We start from the raw sequence: 25,431 nt of genomic DNA, 5'->3' as shown, positions 1-25,431 counted from the left end.
TACAGTCCCAAAAGGTAAATACCTGCGCATATTTTGTCTTCAGGCCGTCGCTGCCCCCGTTGTATATGTAAACTGCACCGTGACCATTTTCATAAGGTGCTCCAATGGCAACATCTGAAGCAATTAACCCCCAATAATTAACGTCAATAAAATCCTCTCGAAAAATGCTAAACTAAGGCACCAAGGATAGTTGCACTTCTTTGTGATCCAAACTTAAAGAAGGAAATAACCAAATGCTCATGAAGGTAATGTGTGCGTACCTGGGTAACCATCCATGTTGAGGTCCCCTGCGTGTACAATGGCAGAAGCAAACCGTGCACCAGCCACAGTTGCACCCATGATGGTTCCATCTTGCAATTGCAAGCTCTGAAGAAAGTGCATATTGCAGTGAATAGACAGAACAGGAACTGAAAAACTTAGTTTTTTTTTTTTTTTTTTAATTAAGCCAATATATTTTAACAACCAGGAAAGAAAAGAAAATGCACATGACCAAGGCCCCTAGATACAGACTGCGAGCAAGATTTATTTTACACCTAGAAGCAAAAGAATCCCGTCATCCTGGCTGGCCAAACAATTAAACTAAATTTGTTCCTCTCTATCAACGTCTCCCAAAAAAGGAAGATTAAAGTTGCTGCGCCTTAAAGTCCGGTCGAAAACATGGGTCTGGGAATCTCCGTCTTAAGATTACGAATACTCCTCACAACCACCGTTCAAAATATTTCAGAAGAAATCGTATCGCGCAATTTATAATCTATTTTTCTTCTATGCCGCAGTTGGTCCTGAGTAAAGGCCGCAGCCATATTGCAGGAGGTGTGATGTCTACATTAACTCAATTTAGAGCTCGCATCTCACATCCAGTTACTCAAATTAAATACACACACACACAAGCCATAAACGCTACACAGAGGGTTACGGATACCAGACCAGGCATCAACTTACGGCTCCGTTGCTCCTGTAGACATAAAGCTTCCCCTCATCGCCTGGACCATCATCACGAAGCGAGTACATTGGAGCTCCAACAAGGAGGTCAGAGAAACCATTCTGAGTTAAATCCAGGGCCAAAACAGCAGCACCAAAATAGGAGCCCATCTGCAGGGGGGAAAGGAGGTCAACCTCACAATGAGAATCTTACGTAGTGCCATAAAATTCACGCTCACTTTTGTGTGGTACGTGGATAGTCGCTGGAACAAGCGGAGACATATCACGCAAAATTTTCGACATCATTCGTTGGTTCACCTTTTTGTTATACATATCGCAAAATGGTGCACTCTTTCTTTGTGTACCGTACCCACCCGCATACTGAATGCACCTACAAACACGAGTGCTAAAATACTGGTACTTTTTTGTTCCCCGCACGCGGACCCTTTCAGGGGCGGGCGAAAATTTCAACTGTGTGCCAAAAAAGGTAAGGCTTCATAAACAATGTACACACCTGATGAATTGTGGAAAGCTATATTTATTGAGTTCTCCTACGAATATTCCACAAGCCTTTGTTAGTTATATTGCTTATATTTGCACTTTGGTTATGCATAACAGAGCATGTTTTGTGTTTGTCTACTTGTCCGCAAAGGTCCACAAGAGCGTGGTACAATTTGAAGTCATGTCTTTAGACGGCTGCCTTTGTCATACGCAACGCTTTATTAATTTGGTGTCTTTCCGTAGCTGACTGTGCTGCATTGTCTGCTAGCTCAGAACAAGTGCCTTCTGCACGTTATGCTTCCCTGCACCGCTGTTCGCAGTACGGGCAATTCTCACCCCCCAGCGATATTATACTCCAGTACACTTGTAGCCCACAAATGGCGCCTTGGTTCCCCGGGGAAGCTTCAAGCAGCCAAAGATCACTCTCAAAGCAGCGCTGCAGCACCATAAAAGAGAGGGCATGAAAATTCAAACGGAGACCTTCGGACACATTGGTGCACCCTTCAAGGGTTAAAACCCTGGCTTTAGTAGCACAGCCGGGTCGAGTCACACAGCGCCAGCCAGCACATCGTGCTCGCACGACCACTCGTACCGAGTAGTCAACGAGAAGGAGTACCAGGCGCCGAGGTGATGAACGACGAGTGTGACAGACATAGGGAAGTATTTTGTCCGTGCTCGATGGAACGAAAGAAGATTTGGTGTGGGAGAATCACGACAATGAGGAACAATCGATCAATCACGCGTTCGATTCCGGAGATATCGCGCAGGTATCTCGGAATAAATCGCGACGCTGAGGCAGAACGGCGACGTTCGATTCCGGGGAGATCGCCGCGGACATCTGAATAAATGGGAGATAAAGTACGGGTGTACTTAAGTGTTGTACTTAAAGTCGTACTAAAGTCATACTAAAGTCATACTAAAGTCGTACTAAAGTCGTACTAAAGTCGTAAGTCGTACTTAAAAAAGTACTTAAAGTACTTAAGTGTCGGGTTCCAATTTTCCCCTGTGGACTGAACGCATACCATCAGTGGCGCCATGTTTTTGGGGTAAGAAATGTGCACGAGTAACTACAGAATTTTGTTACCTGTTCACCTTCTTTCATCATCTGCACTTGCAGAATAAACGCTTCAGCCCTTCCTGTCTGCTGCCCAAGTATGTACACCTAGAGACAGTACGAGATTATTCATAGTCAATGGTAAACAAATCACAAACGAAGATGTCATGTTTTCAAACGAACTTTTAAAGCAGCAAGGAATGGCTAAAAAAAACAAATACAGAAAACAGGGGGAGTAGAACTTAGGTTTACAATCCTTTGAATATATATTTGCACAAGAAGTACCCACAGGGTAAAATTAAAGTACACAACAACTTACTGCACCGCGACAGTCGGCTGTATCCCTAGGAGCACTGGCTGCTATTGAGTTTCCAAGTGCCTCCGTGAACCTTCCAGAAGTTACAGAGTATCCTGGTCGAATGAAAATAAATGTAAGAAAATCAAATTCCTGCAGCAGACTGTAATGCGTCTCCGGACAGCACAGGGTATTGGCACGGCAGTGTCATTCATTTTAGGGTCGATTCACACGATGCAACTTTTTGCTGCAACTCGGTTTCCGCTATAGTTGCACGCAACCGAAGTTGCACCAAAAAGGTCCCTTTCATACGGCGAGCAACTCGGAATGCCGTAGTTGTCATCGAGCTCGCCAGATGGCGCGAAAAACATCATTGTCATCATTTTCGTCCAATCGCACTGCGACTTCTGCTCGTTACGAGTTCGATCCGTTGCGAGTTTGATAATTTTGCATAATTTCCACTGGTTAGAGATAATTTCATCGTCTCGCGTACTGCCGCTGCAATAACTGACACATGGAAGGCTTCCTGATTGGTCGCGCTTGCAAGGCGGAGCCGTGTGATTGACAGGTTGCAGCTAGAGTTGCAGGAGAAATCGCTCGTGAAGCGATCGGCTCTGCAACTCCTGCAACTCGAGTTGCGCAACCAGAGCTTCGCGTTCACACAGTGCAACTTGGTGGCGCAACCTGGTTGCGCGCAACTAAAGTTGCATCGTGTGAATCGACCCTTAATGACTGTGTACAGTCACGTGAAAAGAAAAACCTAGACCTTCTTACCTATGTATTGCGATATTCTCTGCCTGACGAGGCCATCTTGCCCAACAAAACCACGCAGTGTTGATGTCTTTTCATCTTTTATGTACTTGACCAGATTTCCTTTAGTCCAGAAAGAACAAATCTTAGATGCACGTAGAGAAGTGACAGTTAGCAAAATCTGAAATCGTTACCTGTCCAGTCAAGCAACCCTGGCGCTCCGAGGATTAACTCATCATCCTGAAATGATTCAAAGTCGCACACATGTTATTCCGCAACTTCTAAAGGTGGAACGTCCGTTTGTTCTCTCTAAGCTTAAAAAAAACGAAAATGGGTAAATCCAACCCATAGAATGATATATGTATGTCCAAAACAAATTCGCTTTTTATGGTCTACTTAGTACTTTATAACACTCAATATAATGTGTAGCTAATGGCAGCAAGTGGCTCGCACGTTTGATAAGGAATATCTGGGCCTCCCCCAACAACACTGAATATCCGCTGGAGGTGCGCATAATGTCCTAAGGAATCCGTACATCCGATGGACATCTCTCAGATGTCCATCGGACGTATCAATCCGTTAGGACATTATTCGTACATCCAGAGGATATTCAGTGTTGTTGGGCCTGCTTGCGAGAGTGCTGAGGGGATTCCTCGGCGGTGTCCTCAGTAGCTTCGGCTGCGCTTCGGGTAAGCACTGCTGTGCACAATGCGTCCTGTGTCATATAGTCGCCGGTGAGAAGTGCTGCGTGATGGGTGCCCTGTATTGTGCACTTGAGGTCTTGCTTTACATACCCTTAAGGGCCAAATACTTCAATTGTCCATTAGAACCGAAAACATATTTTCAGTTGCCCCTGGAAGCATAAAATCTTTTGTTTTTTGTTCCGTTCCAGTTCACCCAAAACTACCTTTTTTTTTCCGGTTCACTCTGGAACCCTGGTTGAGACCATTAGAAGCATGCCCCGCACTGACTGCCTTCTCGAGAAGGAGAAGAAAGTATAAATTGCAGGTACTTTCGCTTAAATCACAAACGACATCTGTTCCTTTTGTGTCAAGGTAACAGCATATTTCATTCCTTAGAGAGAACTTTTTTGCGGTTTAGTGCCCCCTTTAGTGGCAATGCCACTGTTCTTCGCCCCAATGCAGAAGTAAGAGAAATGAAAGAAATATCCTCCCCCAACAAATGTACAGAAATCTGCACAGTGCACGTATTAAGCAGTGATCCGACGTGCTTAAAAGCTTTTGATCACCGCACCCACATGCATACTCACAGCAGTAAACGTCACTGAGAAGCCGGCCTCTCCGACGGCGTAGTGGTTAGTTGTAGCAACGGTATGAGTGATTGGATTAATGGTCTTCTTCGTCTGCTGATCTGAAAAATATCTCAAGTGTCAAAAGTGCTTACGCGTAACTGAAATATAGTCTTAACACACGAGAATGACCTTCAGTGTAAAGTGTTCCAATCATTGTCAAATGCTTTTTAAAGCATAACCACATGGGATCAGCTTGAAGAACAAAGTCTGGATGCACTTACTCTTCTGCAAAAGTGGCCTCAGCTGCTCTTGAGGTGAGAGGTCATTGTTAAGCACATAGCAGAGGCCGTTGGTGCCAAAGATGACGCGGCTCTCCTGGTTTCTCCACTTTGGCGCACACACCTGAAGATAATTAGTCGGGATAATTAGTTGGGTATAATTAGTAGGAGATAAAAGGGTACACTTGCAAACACCAGTAGAAACACCATGCAAGCCGTACGCACAGGTAATGACCAACGCGAAAGTGTCTCCCCCTGAAAAACCGATGCACCGCCATCGAGGCGTCGGGGCACCCTAAGAGACCTTCCCCCAGAGTTTCCCGACCAGAAAGAGTATTGAGGGGCCAACTCCTCCAAAAGAAGACTCTGCCTTCGGCTTTGTGCTCTGTCTATCAATCTTGCATGATTTGTTTTCTTTTTTGTTTTTAATTGTTATCATGAACGTTGCATGCACCTGAGGCACGGATGACATTATGGGACCGGTTCGGTTCTTTTCTTTTTTTCACGACCTTTAGCCATCGCAGTGAAAACACTCAGAGTACACATGCCAATACTGAAGTGCAACTAAGCAACTAACTGACGTGCAAGCAAAATACACACCCACGCTGTACCCATCGGCATCAAATTATACTTTTTTTTCTTCATCATGAATAGCTTACCACAATCTTTCCGTCATCTCCACCTTGCACTTTGAGGCTCATTCCCAAGTCCATGTCGTCCTTGAGGTCCACGTAGGTTTTCTGTGAGCTGCCACCGCGGAATCCGTTACCTGCACCGTCCGATTCGGGTTCAATCCCACAACACAAGACCTCGCTCGTGAACACATGTGCTCAGATTCACATACCTCACATTTTTACAGATAAAAAAAACAGAAGGGAGAGTGTGTCTTCAAAGTGGTCAAACAATGCCTCTCTCTTTGTAATCACACACACTGCACAAGTGGATTGAAGCACCATGTTTTCCGCACGTCAAGTGCACTCCAATTTGTAACGAGGACAAGGAGGACAAGGGCCCAGGAACCCTGCTACATTGTTGAGTTTTAAAAAAAGCGGGGGTCTATATTCCATAAAATACAAATTTCTGAACAAAATTCAATTTTGTCAAAAACTTTCCAAATCCTGTTTGTCGCTCTTACTTGCAGGAGAACTGCTCCCTATTGGCGTACTATGCTGTATCTATTTCACGCTGGGTCATTCATACTGCACAGAATCGTGGGGCCACAGTTACCAGTCCCATGTTGAAACTATTCTCAGTGATACAGAAAAGATGCTTGCGAGTGACCTTTAATATCCACTGCAGCCCCCCACGTTGACCTTATTTCAAAATTCAAAACTTCTCCCTTTTGACTACACAGCTAAACAACGTACAGCTTTAGATACGCATAGTACCGTTAATCGTAATTTTCCGTTTTTCGGTTCACTTCCCAAATTGAGGTCGACCAGAGACAGAGATTTTGATAACTTCGGAAGATCAATAATGTGCATGGTCGCAGGAGTTAAGATACGGAAATCTCTTCCCCTAGACATAAAAAAAAGTGCATAACTATGAGCCCGCCCTCACTAGGCCCTGCTTCGAATGGCTTCAATAGATTTGTCCAAATCAGGTAATCTATTATTCATAAGAGTGTATCAATGTATTGTTTGTATTGATTTTTAGTTATTTCGCTGTTCTTGAGTTTCTTTTTCTTTTTTTCATGCTTTCGCAATTGAAATTGTTTATGTAACTCATAGTGACCCATTACTGGCAGACTGCTATGGGTCTGCACGTGTTCGGTATTTATACCACTGATCCTGATTTAAATAAACTGCCAGTTCAACTCAATCCAGTTTGAACAAACGCAACACATAAAACTGGATAAAAGTGACAGTGTACGGAAATTGTGCAAAACCTTTTGGGCATTACCATCCAATATTAAAGCAGAAAAGATTTCCCCACCTTTCGTGTCAATACCAACTTCATAGCAGAGTCCCGTATTCGGCACGCATTTGTGAAGCGCTCCGGGTCGAATGACCCCTACCATGGAAGTGGAGTTGTCTTTGATTGCTGACACAAGTGCTCTGCGAAAGGAGCAAGGAGAAACAATTTCAATCTCTATTTCTGTGAGCCAATGAACGGCATAAGCCTTTGTACTTGTGTGCACAATATGAAAACTGAGAAAACAGACCGGTAAGAACTTAATCAATGCACGGACAGTTTGAACATTTAGAGTTAAGATACATACATACAGGGTGTCCAAGCTAAGCGTAAACATATTTTTTAAATATATATATATATATCACTTTTTCAAAGATGAAATCAATTGCAATATAGCATATGCTGAAGGGCACTCCTTAGCAATGCTGAAGTCCTGAAGTCCTAAGGCAATGTGTTAATTAACTTTCAATAATTAACTTTTTAATTATAAAAGCTACGAAGTTGTCCCTTTTGGAATATCTGTTCCTTTCAGTCATGTAGTATCGTAGTCATTTTCAGAACAAAAATCCGTTCGGTAGATCGTCCGCAAAAAATTTGTGAAGGAACACCATTTTTTTCTTTATTTTGTTCATTGCGCATCTTCGGAGACGCGTATTTCCTTCATCTCCAATGTGAGAGGGTGAAGGCAGAGGCTCAGGGTGAAGGAGCACAGTGCCGCCTCATGCGTCGAAGATGAGCTGTAACTTGCGGAAACAAAACAAAAGCAAATGTATGGGGCGACTCTACCGGAGCTGCCCTTATCTTGTGGTGCATTTTCTGTTTTCTTTTCATCTTTTTCCAGGACGCAAGAGGCGATAGTGTGCTCTTGCCCCCTCTCACATTGGGGATGAAGGAAATATGCGCCTCCAAAGATGCGCAATGAACAAAATAAAGAAAAAAACGGTGTTCCTCGACGAATTTTTTTCGAACGATCTACCGAACGGATTTTCTTTTCTGAAAACGGCTACGATATCAGGTGACCGAAAGGAACAGATGTTCTCATTAATTAAGACATTTTCGTAGGAGCTTGCAAATGCGCTCCGAAGGAGTGCCCTTCAGCATATGCTATATCGCAATTGATTTCATCTCAGAAAAAGTGATATATATAGATATTAAAAAATGTGTTCACATTTAGCTTGGACACCCTGCATACAGGGTAGATGGGTAGAAATCCAGCGAACCGGTAGAGAAGTACGAAGGGAGTTGCCTCAGGACAGGAGCCGCCGATATTTCGAACAGAGACTGCCCTCGTTCCGGGCACCGTCCTCATCATTGACGGTGCCCAGACGATGCCCAGAAGAAAAACAGTCTCTGTTCGAAATATCGGGGGCTCCTGTCCTGTGGCAACTCCCTTCGTACTGCATACAGGGTGTTGCACCAAAAGTAATAAAAAATGCTAACTGTCGACGTACTCGCTGGACGAGTGTGGGACTTTCGGCAATTACGTTCTGGAAACTTTTGCCGCCATCAAGGAAGGCTTTGGACAATTTTTAATTGCGGAAATTTTATTTTTTAATTGAACTGTGAACATTGCCAAGCGAACCTTACTTTTCGTTTTTGTTTCTTTTTCCAGAAATATGAAGTCCTCCACAGATAACCGACCCAACAGACCCAACAAAAGCAATGCACAGAAATAGTCGGAAAAAAAATTACTAAATATTACACTCTTAAAAATGAACTTCACCGCATAGCACGCTCCTAGCCAACCATAATCACGAATGATATCGTTATCTGCCCTGATTTGTTGAAAACGGTGGGCGTACGCCCCTTTTTTGTGACAATTATGAACAGCATAAGTGTCACAAAAAAGGCGTACGCCTCCCGTTTTCACCAAATCAGGGCAGATAACGATATCATTCGTGATTATGGTTGGCTAGGAGCGTGCTATGCGGTGAAGTTCATTTTTAAGAGTGTACGCTTTAGCCTCGCCTGCTTGATTTTCGCAAAGGAGCGCGCGCGAAATGTGCGTCCAGAGGAAGAAGTGTTCCCGCCTTCATTTGTTTTGCCTCCTTTGTGATAAGACGGTTGTCACCAGCATCAAGGTCACAGCGGGGGAAAGAAAGGTAAAACAAGAGGCGGGAACACTTCCTCCTCTCCACGCACCTTCCGTGCGCTCTTCTTTGTGACAACCAAGCAGGCGGGGCTAAAGCGGAATTTTTACCTATTTTTTAGACTATTTTGTTGCAATATTGTGCATCGTTTTTGTTGGGTCTGTTGTTATCTGTGGAGGACTTCATATTTCTGTAAGAAAAAGTGAGGCTCGCTTGGCAATTTACAAAGTTCCATTGAAAAAAAAATTTCCCTCAATTAAAAATTGTCCAAAGCCTTCGTAAATGGCAGCAAAAGCTCCCAGAAGGTAAATGCAGAACGTCCCACAATCCTCCAGCGCGTACGTCACCAATTAGATTTTTTTTTTTCACTTTAGGTGAAACACCCTGTATGTGAAGTCCATCGTTCCGGGAGCATTTATGCACACTGTTATTCATGTAGCTGGTAGAATTTTCTGAAGCAGCAGAAAAGTGCAAAGTGTTTGGGTTTCAGTAGGCATTAAGCAACCAAAGTTGTTTCACTTTTCTATAAATGGCAAGTTTGTCAAGAAATTGCTATGATGATGTTGATGAGCAAAAAACACCAGCGTATAGGCATTGGCCAACAGGCTCCTGAAGAGGCAAAAACAAGGCACAGCAGGTGACATAGGTCCCCAACAACTTTCTGATACGGGTGCCAACATACATGATGCTTATCCACGCATTTTAAACATAGTCCATCCGTGCTTCTGCATAGGTATGCCGAATCATACGTGCTGATCCCATACGATATGAAATCAGCTGCATACTGCTGGCAGTCATGGCACACAAATAAAGAAACTTTAATACTTTGTCACGAAATTAAATAAATGAGGCTAATCAGAGTTAATTGATCAGTTAATCAGTTAATTAATTAATAATGCTAGAACGCTTTCAGAAACCACGGATGCAGTTGTTTGCAATGAAGTTCATGTCCTACGCGGCTCGCGAAATTCGAAAGACCCGCGCAGACGCGCCGCGAAAATTATTTCAGGGCACGCTTGGGGGCGCCACAATACAAACGCGCAACGCACTCTTACTTTTACTAGTCTCCGGGCGATTTTTTCTCTGTTTCTTTTTTTTCTCTCCTGTGAGTGTACAAGAACAAGCCACTTCTGCGGCAATTGATTGCAGAGACTCTCCCAGTAACCCCCACGCCACCACACACGCACAGATATACCTGCCAGAAAGGCAAAGGCAAAAATTCCATACTTGCCCCCCCCCCCCCTCCCATGATCCATACACGAACATTCCCTCAAAAACATGTATGACGAATACGTCCGACAAACATCTCCAAAACACGTATGTTTAAACATATCTGGTCCATAACCTTGAGCCCTGAGGCACCACATCGAACACACACACACACACACACTTGATTAGCGCTTTACAACTTCTCAGTAGCAAGGGAATCAACATTTAAAAGATTCCGTAAATAATATTGACTACGTTAAGTAGGGGCTCTCCACAAACTTTTTATTATTATTATTATTATTATTATTTCCGTGTTAGCGCCGCGAAGCAACTGTGGCTATGAGCGGGACGTACAGACGTGGACAGATGGAGAGAGGACAGCAGGAAGGAGTGGGACGGGGGGTTAGTATGCATCCTGGGCCGACTTCAGGGGGAACTGTACCGACATTCGTCTGGAAACCCAGGAAAATAAACCTCAGACAGCACAGCCGGTGACAGGATTCGAACCCGTGTCACCTCCCAGTCTCGGCGTGGAAAGCGATCATCCTGACCACTATGCCACGGCGAGCTGGTAAAGACGACTTCTGCGAAAGTTTTACCAGCGCGCGACGCGATGGATATCTTGAGTTCTTGTTTCTTTCCCCCCCCCCCCTTCTTTTCATGCTTAGCACAACAAAACGAATGCAGTGTCACTAGCACTTTTTTTTGGTATATTTTAAACCGTTCGTGCTCTTATGTTAACGATAGTCCATCGCTGTAACGTAGTCAGGAGTGGATTTCGGCTGCTACGTTGTTTTCGCCTAAAAGGGGAAGTGATTGCATCGGAAGTGCCGAAGTAATTTGGAAGCGATTCGGGGCAAAAACATTATCTACGATGCGACCTCCGGCAATTCATTCGCACTTCAGTTCCATATTCGAAAGTGAGACAGTTTTTCTTTTTATTCTTCTTCATTTAAAAAGTTTACCGACATTACGCACAATGCCGAAGTATGTGCAGCTTGGTACGGTTTTGCCAATAGTGTATACAGGGCGTTTTTCTTTATCATTTTCAGAATTTTTATTTCAAAAAGGCTATGAGAGCAGTATAGATGTTTTTGTAGGTTTTTTTCTTTTTTTATTCTTCTTCATTTAAAAAGTACTGTATACCGACGTTATGTACAATGCCGAGGTATGTGCAGCTTGATATTTATTACGGTTTTGCCAATAGTGTATACAGGGCGTTTTTCTTTTATGATTTTTTATTTTAAAAAGGCTATGAGAGCAGTATAGATGTCGTTTTTGTAGGTTTTTCTTTTTTTATTCTTCTTCTTTTAAAAAGTATACCGACGTTATGTACAATGCCGAGGTATGTGCAGATTGATACTTATTACGGTTTTGCCAATAGTGTATACAGGTCGTTTTTCTTTTATCATGTTCTGAATTTTTATTTCAAAAAGGCTATGAGAGCAGTATAGATGTCGTTTTTGTATGTTTTTCTTTTTTTATTCTTCTTCTTTTAAAAAGTATACCGACGTTATGTACAGCCGAGGAATGTACAGATTGATACTTATTACGGTTTTGCCAATAGTGTATAGAGGGCGTTGTTCTTTATCATTTTCTGAATTTTTATTTTAAAAAGGCTATGAGAGCAGTATAGATGTCGTTTTTGCATTTTTTTAGGTATACGGCCAGGCGGACATCCTCTCGAAGAGGGTCTGCAACTACAAGATCACTAATTACTTAAAATTCATTAATTAGCTCTTGAAATAGGGAATTTCGGGCAAAAGCAAGATGGCACTATGGCAGTCATCGTTGAATGCCATCCTATCTCGTAAAAATACTGCAACGTGCGCGTGTCGTGAAGTATCCATCGCTGAATTTCGCTACGCAAGTGAGCTGAAACCGAAACCGAAACGAATCATCTTTGTCGACGGAGGCTTGTCTGGGCCAATCATCTCCATCGCTTCAAAGCACGTGGCCCGCTGACGTAGAATGGGCGCGGTATTACCTGCGCTCCCGATCGCTGCGGTTTCGGTTTCAGTTAATTGGCGTATCAAAATTCGGCTACGGATATTTCGACGCACGTGCGCGCTTCAGGATTAAAAAAAAAAAAAAGTGGGATGGCTTTCAACAAGGATTGTCTCCCGTTCTGCTATCTCGCTTTTTCCGGATCTCTTAATTAAAGAGTTGCCGTATTTTCCGGTGTATAACGCGCGCGTTATACAGTAAAGCAAGTGCTCTGAAGGGTTACTGCGCGTTATACACGGTACCTGCGCGTTTCTGGTCGGTGTCGTACAAATTCTAGTCGCTTCCGGGGGGGGGGGGGGGGGGTGCTGTGAGTTTCTAACAAATCGCTTAGGGTCAGTTGACAAAGCCGGCGAAAGGGCGCTGGACTTAATAAAAATTAATGCTGCTGCTTAGGGATGCTATTGAGCAGTCAATAATCCTGAATTCATTTCAGAAGGCAGGCGTGATTGGGAAGGGACGCGAAACTAAATAGGTTTCAAATAAAGCATATGCATATAATATACACCACCTTGGCTTATTGTGTATGGTGGTGGCAGTACAGAAGCTTGTAGCAACATTGCGGTGCGCGTTATACACCGGAAAATACGGTAATTAATCAATTTGGGTAATTAGTCATCTTGTAGTTGCATACTCTCTTCGAGAGCGTATTTAACGCCTACCCGTTTAACTCAACGGTGAAAACGACACCTGTGCCATTCTCATATATATTTTTATTTAAAATCTGTAAAGGCTAAGAAAAAAAAAACACCTTTTATACAACACGCACGTGCATGCGTGGTATCTACATACGGGTCTTTGAGTGAAGATTTTCGGGCTTCAGAAGCTAAACTAACCCACCTACCCGCCCGACACGATCGCATGCTACATTTCATACGTGCTCTTGCTCGCAGAGAAAAATGTGCTGTGTGTATGTGAGCGCTTAATGTTTTCACTGCTTGACATATGTTCTCTTTTATGTATGTATGTATGTATGTATGTGTGTGTGTATGTATGTGTGTGTGTATGTGTGTGTGTATGTATGTGTGTGTGTATGTGTGTGTGTGTATGTGTGTGTGTGTATGTGTGTGTGTGTGTGTGTGTGTGTATGTATGTATGTGTGTGTGTATGTGTGTATGTATGTATGTATGTGTGTGTGTGTGTGTGTATGTGTGTGTGTGTGTATGTGTGTGTGTGTGTGTGTGTGTGTGTGTGTATGTGTGTGTGTGTGTATGTGTGTGTATGTGTGTGTATGTGTGTGTGTGTGTGTGTGTGTGTGTGTGTGTGTGTAAACTACGTGTGTATCAAACTCAAGTCTCGGCACAGGTGCCCCTGAAGTCGGCCCTGTACGCATACTAATCCCCCTGTCCCCCACTCCTTCCTGCTGTTCTCTCTCCATCTGTCCACGTCTATACGCCGCTCATAGCCACAGTTGCTTCGCGGCGCTAACACGCAAGAAAAAAGAAAAGAAAAGGTCGAGTCTGAACAGAAAAGCAAAAACGCAAAGAAAAAGAACGCCTCGCAAGAATACACGACGCAATTTTGAATCCACACATACGCACGTGGTGGATGCAATCTCCGTACACCCTTGAGCAACGCAACCGAATTTCCTGAATACTATCCCTTTCAGTTCAATGCCGTTTGAAGTAGCCGACCGGCAACAAAAGAAAAGTACCCAAGCTCCGCGGCGCGTGTCGGCCGAGGTCAAGCACAGTCTGGCGTTCCACGGGGGTGTACGTAGGCGAGAGAGAATCCGGAAGCAACGTTAAGTCTGAGGATTCCAACAATGGTGGGCTTGTAATAGCTTTTTTTTTTTTCGGTCACATATATGCTGTCACATGGAAAGGGGGGGGGGTAATAAATCTGGAGAGGGCACCGTCGTGAGCTTCTACAAATGAAAAACGAAATTCTAAATGCAATAGAGAAATTGTAAAAGCAAAAACGCAAAACGAACACGCGTAACATAACATAAACATAAACTTAAACATAAAAGTACGTATCATATATACAGATAAAATCGGCAACCCCAAACGCGCAAAGGAAATGTTTTTAACTGATTACGTTTGAGGGGAGAAACATACATATGTAGACAGATTTCTGCTTCGTGAAGCGCAGTGGGATGTCACGTTTATTATTAATTGCCTACGATGCCCGTGTGCGTGCGTGCGTGAGCTCAATACGTAAAGTGTGTTGTTCTCCAGCTACACAATAGACACTCAACGCGCTCACCCCCACCTGCTTCGACGCATTGTTTTTTGTGGACACTTCTTCCCAGGCAAAAGGGCTAAGGTGCACGCGCGAGCTGGTACAATGCAAAGACGGGTAACCCGAGACAGGGAAGGAGAAAGGACAGGAGCGCGTTGCCAACAACCTCCTGCATGCGTAGCAAGTTGTTTGGCCTTCGGTCAGGCGGGGGCACACAGTGTTTTGATCACATCTGTGTGGCAGATTAATGTCTAATAATCGAGGTCATAAAATACGTGGGACAGCTAACTCAACTCCCCAAAAACGCGTTCACTGAGGCTGTTCCGAAATCGAGGGTTGATTCACACGAGTGACTCTCACGGAAGATTCTAGCGGAAGAAAAAAAAAAAGCGTAATAAGCAGTGCTCAGGCAGCCGAAGGTTCGTCCCATGATGTGATAAAGAAAAAATGGGGATGGGGGGTTCATCCCGTGCTATGTTGAATAGGAACCACGTGCTGTATACCCTTGCCTGAGTATTGCAAAATACTGTATAAGTGGAAAAAATTCCCAGGCCCAATAATTCGCGATTCTTTTTGAATAGCCAGGGGAAAGCAATAATTCGCAGAACCTTCATTTCGCGGTACCTCGGTTTTCGACCCTGCACAAGACGTCTTAGGAGCTCGAAACACTGAACTTTCGGGAAGAGGTTAACAAACGGTACAAAATGTATCACAACTGGACAGTAACCCGTTCCATTTGTCTTCTTGGTATCTGGTACACAATACGAATGGAACGCGATAGTCATCCTATAACTTTTACAAAGGCCCACCTGCGTGGCAGCGTGCTTAAAACCATACACGCTGGCTGTATGACCCTGACTTACAAGGAACTGGAATCACGGGAATCCGCGTGAGATTTATGATGGCTGGACTGCTATCACCACTTGCAATGGAGAACTGAACACTTTAAGGGGCAACGCATGGTGCAATAAACCGCGTACATAAGTTACCTCAGCGTCTTGGGGCCTTATTTCTTGCATATTTCTTTCTCGTATTTTTTTGTCATTGGTTCGAATATGTTGAGGGAGCTTTAAATTCGCCAAGAAAAGAGCGCTCGCGAATTTCGCGAAAATTACTACTTATACAGAGCTCAGTATTCCAGTTGAACAAAAAAACGCGCCCTATTTAACGCAGACGCGGGTACGCACTTAGCGGACGACAGCTAGCAGACGACACCGTCAACGTCTTTTCCTGTCGTCTGCTACGGAATATCTTGTGACTGTGTCGAAAGGTATTCCCCACGCTTAGCATCGTACGTGAGGACACGACATTGAACGTGACAGCAGAGAGCTATGACGTTTTTCGCATCTTCCGCTGGAGTATTCTGGGGAATGTGGCTAGTGTGAATACACGGTATTAGCAACTATAACGGTCTATGGTCCCACTCTAAAATTCAGAACATTTTGGGCGGCTCTGGGGAACAATGGCCCATCATTAAAATATATGGAGGAGCTCCTGTAGCTGCCTTGACAGCTCGCATTGTGTCCTGTACGTTGCAACTCTGACGTATTGTCAAAACGGGAGAGAAATTACTTCGATTTGACCGTTCACTCGATCAGCATGTTGCAGAATTATAAATGTATTTCCGCAGCATGCTGAATTTCGTCATTCGCTCGGATATGGTTAGTTAAGTTTGCGAAATTTAGAAAAACAGTACTAATCTTTTGCTACATCGCGAGTAAAGAACTTTTTTTTTCTTGCGCCCTGATTTCTGTGCATCCGTTCGTGTGCTGAGAACAACACGGGATATCAGTTTAACCAACTTCACCAACAAATCCACAAACGACTGTGAAGTTACAACTAGCCCATCCTCATCACCCTCAAACGAGCCAGTCTTCTTTCTTTGAGGTGGTACCAGTAATCGTACCCGATACTACAAGTCTGTTGCTTTGATTTCTATCAATTAGAGCTACTGTCAGCACATAATTTATGCTTGCACCGAGCAGTTCGTAATACTTCTCGAAGATATACCGGAGATACTGTAAACGCATTTTTATTCGCGATGTATATTAATTTTTCGCGACCGCTAAAAAATCGCGAAAAATTGTACTCGCGAATACAGCTATACTACAACGCAAGATGCAGATTTAATTCGGTGATTGGGCGTGTGCACAAGGTTGTTGCGTCGGACAGCGAATCGTCGTCTAGTATATAGCGTCATAGATACGGTGCACTAACCGCGATTTATCTAGCAGTTGAAACTACACCCCCATATGCGCCCCCGATAAGCAGATATTATACGCGAGTTTGCGCGCTATGGGTTGGAAGAGGCCCTTGGTGGCAAGCGCGCGTATAGCACAAGCTTCCGGTCGGCTGTCACCGCGAGCAACGATCAAAAATAGGAAGGGCATGATTTCTTCCCCCAGATGACATCGGACGCGTATGTTTCACGAGGGCTGTGTCGCAACGGCACCGTGTCGAGCCAAGAAGCTCAGAAGAGGCTGCGAGACGAACTCGCAACATGTCCTTATATGGTCAACATGTCTCGCAATTCGATTGGGAGGAATAAACTGACATAAAGGTCCATGATATAACGCTCTATAGTAGAATAATTATTTTAAAACCGAAGCAAATACCAGGCGAACAGTGGTACAACCGGAAGGTACACTTGCACAGCGTCCACCTTGTTTTATGCCCTCTCTTCCGCAGTTTTCGGTCTTACGTGGGCAGCAGTTTCGGACCCAGGGATTTGCTTGCAACAGCACCCCCTGGAGTTTCTGAGACTGCTCAATCCATGAAACTCGGCTACCAAAATTTGTGTCCAGAACTATTCAACTGTATTCGGGGTGGAAGAAACATCGCTTCGATTCGAAGATAGAATTCCGTATTCGATTCATGCATAGAATAAGATATCGATAATTCGATCGATCGCTAATTCGAAAAATCGATAGGTAATGCGACAAATCGATAATTCGGCAATCGATCGGTAATTCGACAAATCGATAATTCTATCGATCGGCAATTCCATAATCGAATCGAATTATTCGCTCACGAATCACGAACGACGCGACTGGTGAACCCTGTTCCATTGATGTCAAAGTAACGCCATCTTTCACTGAGCGAGCACAAATTATCTCACTCTTCTGTCCCTTTAATCCTCGTTGTTGTGTTTTTTTTTATAATTTTTTTTTATATTGATCTCAGTTGTCTCGCGACGTAAACACCCAATTATTATTATGTTTTTATATTATTTATTTTTTCGCATACCAGCAGACGCATGATGATACCCGAAGACCAACACGGTGCGTATATGCACGCCTGTGACAAAATGACTGAAAAAGCCGAGGTACTCCCAATCTAACGAACACTTCTGCTTCATTATAGACGAGCAAGTGATAGTATTTTTTCTGTCTAGACGACGATGTGGGAGGGCTGCAAAAGAAGGAACGTCCCGAAAAAGAAGAAAGAAAAGAGTAATGTTTAGCTGCACGTTTGGTTAGCGTCTCGCTTCTTTTCGAGCGTTGTCACTCGCTGCTGTCAAGTGCGGAGTTGCACAGCCGAAATGCAATGCATCTGTTCTGGACTTCACGCGGAGTTGAATGCTCTCCGGGCGGAGTATATCCTGACAGACAGGGCCTCGCCTCGCGACGGGTGCTTTCCGCGTGGCAATGCACCGTCAACGCTGGATTTGAGCAGGTTGTCGTTAAGGGAGGTATAGGTGTTAGAAAAAAAAAAAGGATTAAGACGAAAAAGAAAAAATTCGTCACGTTACTGGGAACGCCCACCACAGCGACTGCGCGGATGATATATAGAGAACTAACCCGAGACGGGGAAGAAACAAGGAAAATACAAATGGCACCATCTCAAAATGTCGCATGACGGCGCACATTTTTTTTACTTTATTTACTGTTTTAGAAATATATACTACTTGAAGGCCCAAGTAGGAGAGTACAAAATATAGAGAAGTTACAAACTACACTGAACAGCAGTATTGTACAAAAATACTAGTGCAACATACATCTCGTGCGTACATATTTGGGTACATTCTCAAATACAAATACAACATACATACATTTCATGTATTACCACGCAAGAGAACGTTAGTGACGTTTTAACGAAGCAATTGCAGGTATAGGAGATTGCACAACTTCCGGTAAGTTATTCCACTTTTGGACAGTGCGAAAGTAAAATGTTTGAAACAATCAATTCTGGCTGGAACACATCTAAACTGGCGATTATACGTAAATCGAGTAATCTCGCAGTAATTGGTGCGACGTAGTCTTCAGCCATAATCTTTAAGTTACCGTTGACCAGAAGATACAAAAATCGGTTTATGTTACGTCTAGTTCTCTACTTAGCCCTGATCTAGTGTACACTGTACATAGGGGCTCATCCCTTTTGTACTTATTAAAAATAAAGCGTAGTGCTTTCCTCTGTAATTTCTCAAGCCTATATCTATGTTGATCTGTATGTGGAGATCCCAAAACGTCAGCATAAACAAGCAAAGGGTTTATACAGGGTGTTTGCTTTTGCTCTAACGTGTCCAGAAATTTTGTTTCAATCGAGCGATAACAGAGAAACGAGCGCTACTTTTCAGCTACTTGACTAAGAAACAGGCGCTACTATAGTGAAGCGGTACCTGTTTCGTACTCAAATAGCAAAAAAGTACCACTTGCTTTTCTTTTATCGTTCGCTTTAAATATAATTTCCGGACACGTTATAGCAAACGCGCTGTATAAGTCCTGTAGGCTGTTAATTTTGTTTTTCGTGTTGCGTGGCTTAGCTTACCACGTAAGTACCATAATTTCGATGAGGCTTTCTGTGATATATATTCAATATGTTTGTTCCAGCACAGATCAGTATAGAAATGATAACTCCCCGGTATTTGAAAGACCCAACCTTTTGCAAACGCTCACCACCAATATGATAACAAAAACTGTCGAGCGTATTTTTGTTTTGTTTTTCCTGCTTATGTTCATATAGGCACATTTCCTGACGTTCAATTCCATTTGCCAGTCACTACACCATTTCTGTATTTTCGCTCAGCAATCCATTAAGAAAAGTTGGTCTTCGCTATTCCGAATTGCAGAGAACAATATACAGTCATCCGCGGAAATTTACCTCAATATTGCCAGGTATATTATTAATATAGAGTAGAAACAAAAGTTGTCCTAGTACGGGTCCCTGCGGAACTCCTGAATTAACAGTAACAGAGGTCGATCTGTTTTGAGTTTGATTTTATATAGAAAAAAAAAAAGCCAACCATCACCAATCTGTACAAACTGTTGTCGCGTGTGTAAATAACTCTCAAGCCATGTACACATTTTAGAATCGGATATAACCGATCTGAATATATACAACTTCGTGTGGCAAACCTTACCAAACGCTTTTGACAAGTAAAAAAGAAAAAGAAAAATCAAGTCAATTTGACTCCTCGAAGTTGATCGCTTTTGCAAAGAAGTCGGTGCTGTCCAGCAACTGAATAACAGTAGAAAGTCCCCGCTGAAATTCGTGCTGGTTCGATTCAAAAAATAAATATAGTTTCTAAATGTCATATTAAATGCTTTGACAGAAAACACTGGAACCTTTGACATTGCAAAACACAAGGTTTGCGGAGGAGCAAACAACACCGGTGTTGGTAGAAGGCAAGGCGTATTCCTCGATATACAGTCAACCCTCGATTTATGAACACCCTCGGTTCCTCGAAAAATCGTTCATAAATCGAAGGATTCATAAATCGAAAAAATTCCGTTAAGTGAGTACTATCGAGCAAATGGAACAGTATTTCCGAGTTGGTATTGTGCTTATAATGCAATATATTGTGTAATTTTGCTTTCGAGAGGAGATGTCAGCACATTCGGATTCAACTGGTCTCGGATTTCCTCTGGGGTTTTTAACCTATGTTTATTAATCTCCGGGTGACAGCGGACACCTTATTCATGAATTGAGGTCAGGAACACTTCTGCAAACAACAACAACAACAAATAAGTTAATGCACTGCAAAAACACATTTGTTGTTCGGATTTCGAGGGGTTAAGAACCTGGAAAACGTTTTGTCTGTTCAGGCGTCATTCATAAGACCACGGAAAATCCATTTGAAGGTTTTTGTTGGCCTCGGGACGACCCGTTCATAAATTGAGGGCAAAAACGCTGGGCAACTCCTAGTTTGCTCCCAGAAATTCCATTCATTATTCGAATATCGAGGTTCATAAAACGAGGGAAAAATGCATGTAAAAAGTTTGGTTCCTCGTGCTAGTGTTCATAAAACGAGGGAATTTATAAATCGAAGGTTCATAAATCGAGGGTTGACTGTATATGAATTCCCTCGCTTTATGAAGGGTGTCCTCTTTGTGACAAGACAGTCCCACTTCCTCATTCCCAAATCTCGATTTATGAATCCCTCCGTTCATGAACGATACTCTTCCGGGAACGGTTCCCGTTCATAAATCAAGGATTGACTGTATATATCACGGAATTCATATACTCTCCAAATACCTGCCTTTGCAGAGTCCCGTATGCAGTCGTGCCTCGTTCACACGGACACATCGACTTATAGACGATTTTTGTGAGGTCCAAGCTAGAGTACTGCGCGGGCTCGGGCTTGCCCGAAAGCACGAGCCAGCCTTCTTTTTACTATAGGTCCGGGTTTGACCATTATGGGGCCGAGCCCGTACTGAGCCCAGCCGGAGCCGTCGGGCCGGGCGGGTAAAGAAAAGGAAGGCCAGGCTCGAGCCGGGACTGGCCAAAGTATGCGGCCCGCGCGGTGCTCTATAGTCCAAGCTCTTTCAGTGTATTTATGTCTCGCTGATATTGAAACTTTTTTTTTTTTTTTTGCACAATGGACAGCATACTACTACAAGTAGGCCAACTAAGCCTATCGAGCCCTATGTAAATTGGCGCGACTCCATTTCGAGGTCTTCGTTGTGATATACGTATACCACAACGCGTGGAAATCGGGTGCAATACAGGGTGCAATTTTTATATGTTACCGGGTTGCCTCTCTCTCTCTCTCTCTCGTTCTTTTCGCTCTTTCGTTCTTTGTGTCGAGCACGCGAACCGTAGCGTATATCGATCAAACATGTTATATCAAATGTGCATCGCGTAGTTTATTGCTGCACTCAACTAACATTTAACATCACACGTCCGTATAGATTGCTATTAAATAGCGCCCAGGTGATAAGTGTGACACAACGTGATTGGAATTCTGGGAGAAATCGAGTTTCAACCTGAGTAGACTAGATTTCACCCGAGAAAGTCACACACTAAACATATAGTGTATCTTTGTATACAATTACGATGTACTAAAAGGATTGTGACACTTCGTTACATCATGCACACATTGTATTGCACACTAGAGTATCGAGGAAAAAACAATTATTTTGCTACATGTCCGTACTTGGCGAGATATAAACCCATTAACACACGTGCTCGTGACATCAGAACTCCGGCCATTCCCATTGGTAGTCCCAAGCACGTGATCTCCCTCGCGCGCTTCCTTGTTGGCGGAGACGCCCATCATGACGTCAGAGTCGCACGACTTCCGGTATTCGGCATTACCCCCTTTGCTTCAAAACTTGCAGAGCGCGCACACACACACACATCGATGCAGATAATTGTAGCTGGAATATAACTTGAGAGGAAGTGTCGCAACTCCTCTAAGTTACACCGGAAACAGAGCATGAAACGTAATTTTTATTTTTTATCTATTTTTATGTTTTTCGCAGCTTTCATGTATTGCCGGTCAGAGTGTTAATCTCGATCTCCAATCATTGCCATCCGCGTCATCGCTTGAACAGTATCGCACACGTCCCACCCTTTTCATCCGATACATGTATGTCGCGTGCAAGGACGCGCTTACACAATGGCCACCGATGTCAAGGCCGGGGGCAACCTCATCGCGGCCCACGCATCGGTTTTGTGGTCGACGTTCCCCGTCGCCCTGGCTTCCTCTTGAGATACAAAGGGTGCACGCGTGATACGACGGAGTTATTGTAGCAGATTGCATAAACATCCAAATTATTTTTAAAGGAGCAAGGAAATTGCGCTTAGGATCGCTCGAAACGCTGCTTAATTAGAACTGCAATTCAATTCAATAAAAATTACAAGCCAATCTACACAAACGTTACGAAAATTCAGAATACGCAAAGCGGCGAAACCAGAAACGTGCGCTCCGATCCTTCTGCGGTGACGTCAAGACTATGCAGCGGTCCGCTACAGACAGGGCGCGGCGCTGACCAGATGCCGTGCGCTCACAAGCGCGGCATGCCACGGAATATTCTGGTGGAAGAGAGCAGAAAGCTTCTCACGGAACGAAAGTTCCACCGCGTGTTATGTTCAGCGTTCGCACGGTGCCAAAACATCAGCCGGGGGCGTACTCCGCACGTAGCAGACGACGCGAAACGTAGCAGACGACACTTTGCAGCCTCGTCGGCAGACGCATTCCTTCGATTCTGCATGTAGGTCCTATTTCTTGTTGACGTTCTGGAGGCAGCATTAGGAAACGGGAAAACACGGGGCAAGGACTAGCTGTGACTCGAAAAAAAGCAACCTGTTCCAGAGCTACAAGTTCAGCAAATCAGATGCATTGCGCTGCATTATCTGCGGTTACGTTTCCGTCGTCGTTTACCTTCAGCTCGATAGCTAAGGCTTCGCACATGTCAAGTTCTTAACGGTCCGGTTCAATAATCTGGATGATCTAGCTTCCACGAGCACATACAACTGCTAGCAGATCCAAACGAGCTGCGTCGCCCAGACCTCCCCCTGGCGACGCAATCTTTTCCTGTCGTCTGCTACGAAATGCATTGCGTTGAGCTGGTTGACCACACACGCGGCAGCAAATAGCTGTGACATTTTTGGCATCTTCCGGTGGAGCATTCTGGGGAATCTCCCGTCAATTACGCATTGCGCTTCCTGCCAGATTGAAGTCACGCCGCGATTTTACTAAGTACCTGATGCTCTCCGGAAACGTTAGTGATGAGCGCGGAATTGCTTTTTCGACCATGAAACCTTTTTCTGAAGCCCTTCACTGGCCTCCAGGGCCGCCACTATGATTCATCCCAAGCTCTCGTTCTACTATATTTCCGTTTTCTTCTTACACCCACAGGTCCGTGCATTACTCATACCGTCCGTATCTAATCCGTTTCATCAGTCTCCGTTTATACCACATGTTTTTGAAATAGAATCACCGGAAGCAGGCCGGGACTGTCGGTTTTCTGCAGCGCTTTTCCTTCCGGTACGCAGAAAGATTTTCTGAGTTTTCATGAAAGAGATGACGTCGTGCGATGTTTCACGTCGTTAGGTCCTAAAGAGGTAAAAAAAAAGGCAGCGCCTCGACGGTGCAGCCACAAGGTAGTTTCCCGTAACAGACGACAGGTCCTGTTGTGTCGTCTGCTTTTTTCCGAAAGGTTTCACTTCGCCGCAATCTTATTTGTGCAAACTTTTCATCGCCACACCTTGACATGGGGGTGAGAGCAACCTTATACTTTCATCTGCGCTCGGGAGGATGCACAACTCTGCTTACCCCCCCCCCCCCCCCCCCCCCCGCCTCAACCACCTTGCAGACGGCAAAGCACAGAACTGAAGTATGTGGAGATTCCTTCCGTGTTTATCCATGAAAAGAGAGGCTTTGGTATTTTGGAATTCTGTAACGCGGCACGTCTGACGGTGCAGGTATCCGCATTTTTTTTTTTTTTTTTTTTTTGTGAGCTCTATTTAAAGAGAGGTGATTGGGCATTCTTTCGAAAACCTCAGTAGTATCGCTGAACCGGCGACTCTCTGCCTCGAAGCTGTCCTTTTGACGGGGGCAGGAGTATACTTAGGCCCCGGCCCTCGTTGAACGCGTAGCGTCGTATCGTAGCGCAGCGCTCTGTGGAGTTATCGTTTCGATAAGAGCACTGGACGATGTGGCCTTCGATTACACATAATCAACCGCTATAGCCTTGCGGTGCTGCAAAAATAAAATAAAAAGTGGGGCGGATTTCGGGAGGGTTATTGTTCCTGTTACGAAGTTGCAACAGGTTGATACAGTGTGTTGGTTTTATATTTATGCAACGATGTTCTAATTCAAATTGAAATTTCATGTAATAGCAGAAAAGCACTTAGGACTTAGGTAATATTACAGCATACGATATATGCTACTAAAAGAGCTATGAGAATGAAAAAAAAGTTTTAGTTCGTTAGTTTTTGTGTTGTTTTTTCTTTTATATATAAAAAGCAACGACAGCAGCATGGACGCAGTTTCTGCAGGTGAGTTGTATGCCCAAGCGGACATCGTCAATGTAACTGCGGTGTCATTGATGTGAAGGAGTTGCTGGTAGTGAAGCCGAAATCTCGATTTTTCCATCAAATCAATCAATCAATCGGAAAGGATTCCGCCATTTGCGAGAAAAGTAGTTCATATGCGTGCCCCCCCCCCCCCCCCGCCCCCCACGGAACACCAACACACCCCAGAAGATGAAAATCCTAGGAAAATCCCCGTGTTGGGTGCTTGGATTGGGGGGAGGAGGTTGGACAAATCACTGCAGCGCATATACACGAACACTGCTCAGCACGAGTCAGGGCAGTGCAGCGGTGTCCCAATTCATGTTTACTTCCTGGAGGAACGTGACATCTCGTGTTGCTCGTCGCAAGTGCCTCTAAAACGTGACCGAAGCGCCGCGTACGGGATCAAATTGACCGGCGTAACGAATATACGCGACATTCGAAACGAGTACAGACCCGCCAGACGTAACATACATAACACAGACTATACGGCTTTCAAGCAAGCGCTCCGAGACTGCAAATGACGCGATGCAATGTAAGTTGCAACACCAATAGGGAGGTAAAAGTAGCACCGATATCAGCTCGTATACCTACCAAGGACGCTTTCTATTAATAATACTTTATGTCGTTACACGCTTTCTTTCGACGACGTGCTCCCGCGTCAGTCATTAGGGCGGCGCAACATCGCGGCGCGTGTTTTAGTACATCGTTCGGACGGTAACCATAAACAATGCAAGGTTGAG

The 25,431-nt window shown here is 44.2% G+C and overlaps 1 protein-coding gene across 1 annotated transcript in view; it reads right to left on the bottom strand.

Moving 5' to 3' along the window:
* Positions 1–25,431, bottom strand: part of LOC135366603 (integrin alpha-9-like) — a 50,159-nt gene that overhangs the window by 17,157 nt on the left and 7,571 nt on the right. The window contains exons 2-12 of the mRNA XM_064599383.1: positions 6,984–7,105; positions 5,708–5,817; positions 5,052–5,172; positions 4,789–4,889; positions 3,713–3,758; positions 3,543–3,641; positions 2,793–2,884; positions 2,504–2,581; positions 940–1,089; positions 261–366; positions 23–114 (exon numbers count right to left, since the gene is read on the bottom strand). Coding sequence (XP_064455453.1) covers positions 23–114; positions 261–366; positions 940–1,089; positions 2,504–2,581; positions 2,793–2,884; positions 3,543–3,641; positions 3,713–3,758; positions 4,789–4,889; positions 5,052–5,172; positions 5,708–5,817; positions 6,984–7,105 — 1,117 coding nt within the window. The remainder of the gene's footprint in view (positions 1–22; positions 115–260; positions 367–939; positions 1,090–2,503; positions 2,582–2,792; positions 2,885–3,542; positions 3,642–3,712; positions 3,759–4,788; positions 4,890–5,051; positions 5,173–5,707; positions 5,818–6,983; positions 7,106–25,431) is intronic.

Source organism: Ornithodoros turicata, chromosome 8, assembly GCF_037126465.1.
Source record: "Ornithodoros turicata isolate Travis chromosome 8, ASM3712646v1, whole genome shotgun sequence".
Lineage (NCBI taxonomy): Eukaryota > Metazoa > Arthropoda > Arachnida > Ixodida > Argasidae > Ornithodoros > Ornithodoros turicata.
This window is presented reverse-complemented; position numbering and strand designations above follow the sequence as displayed.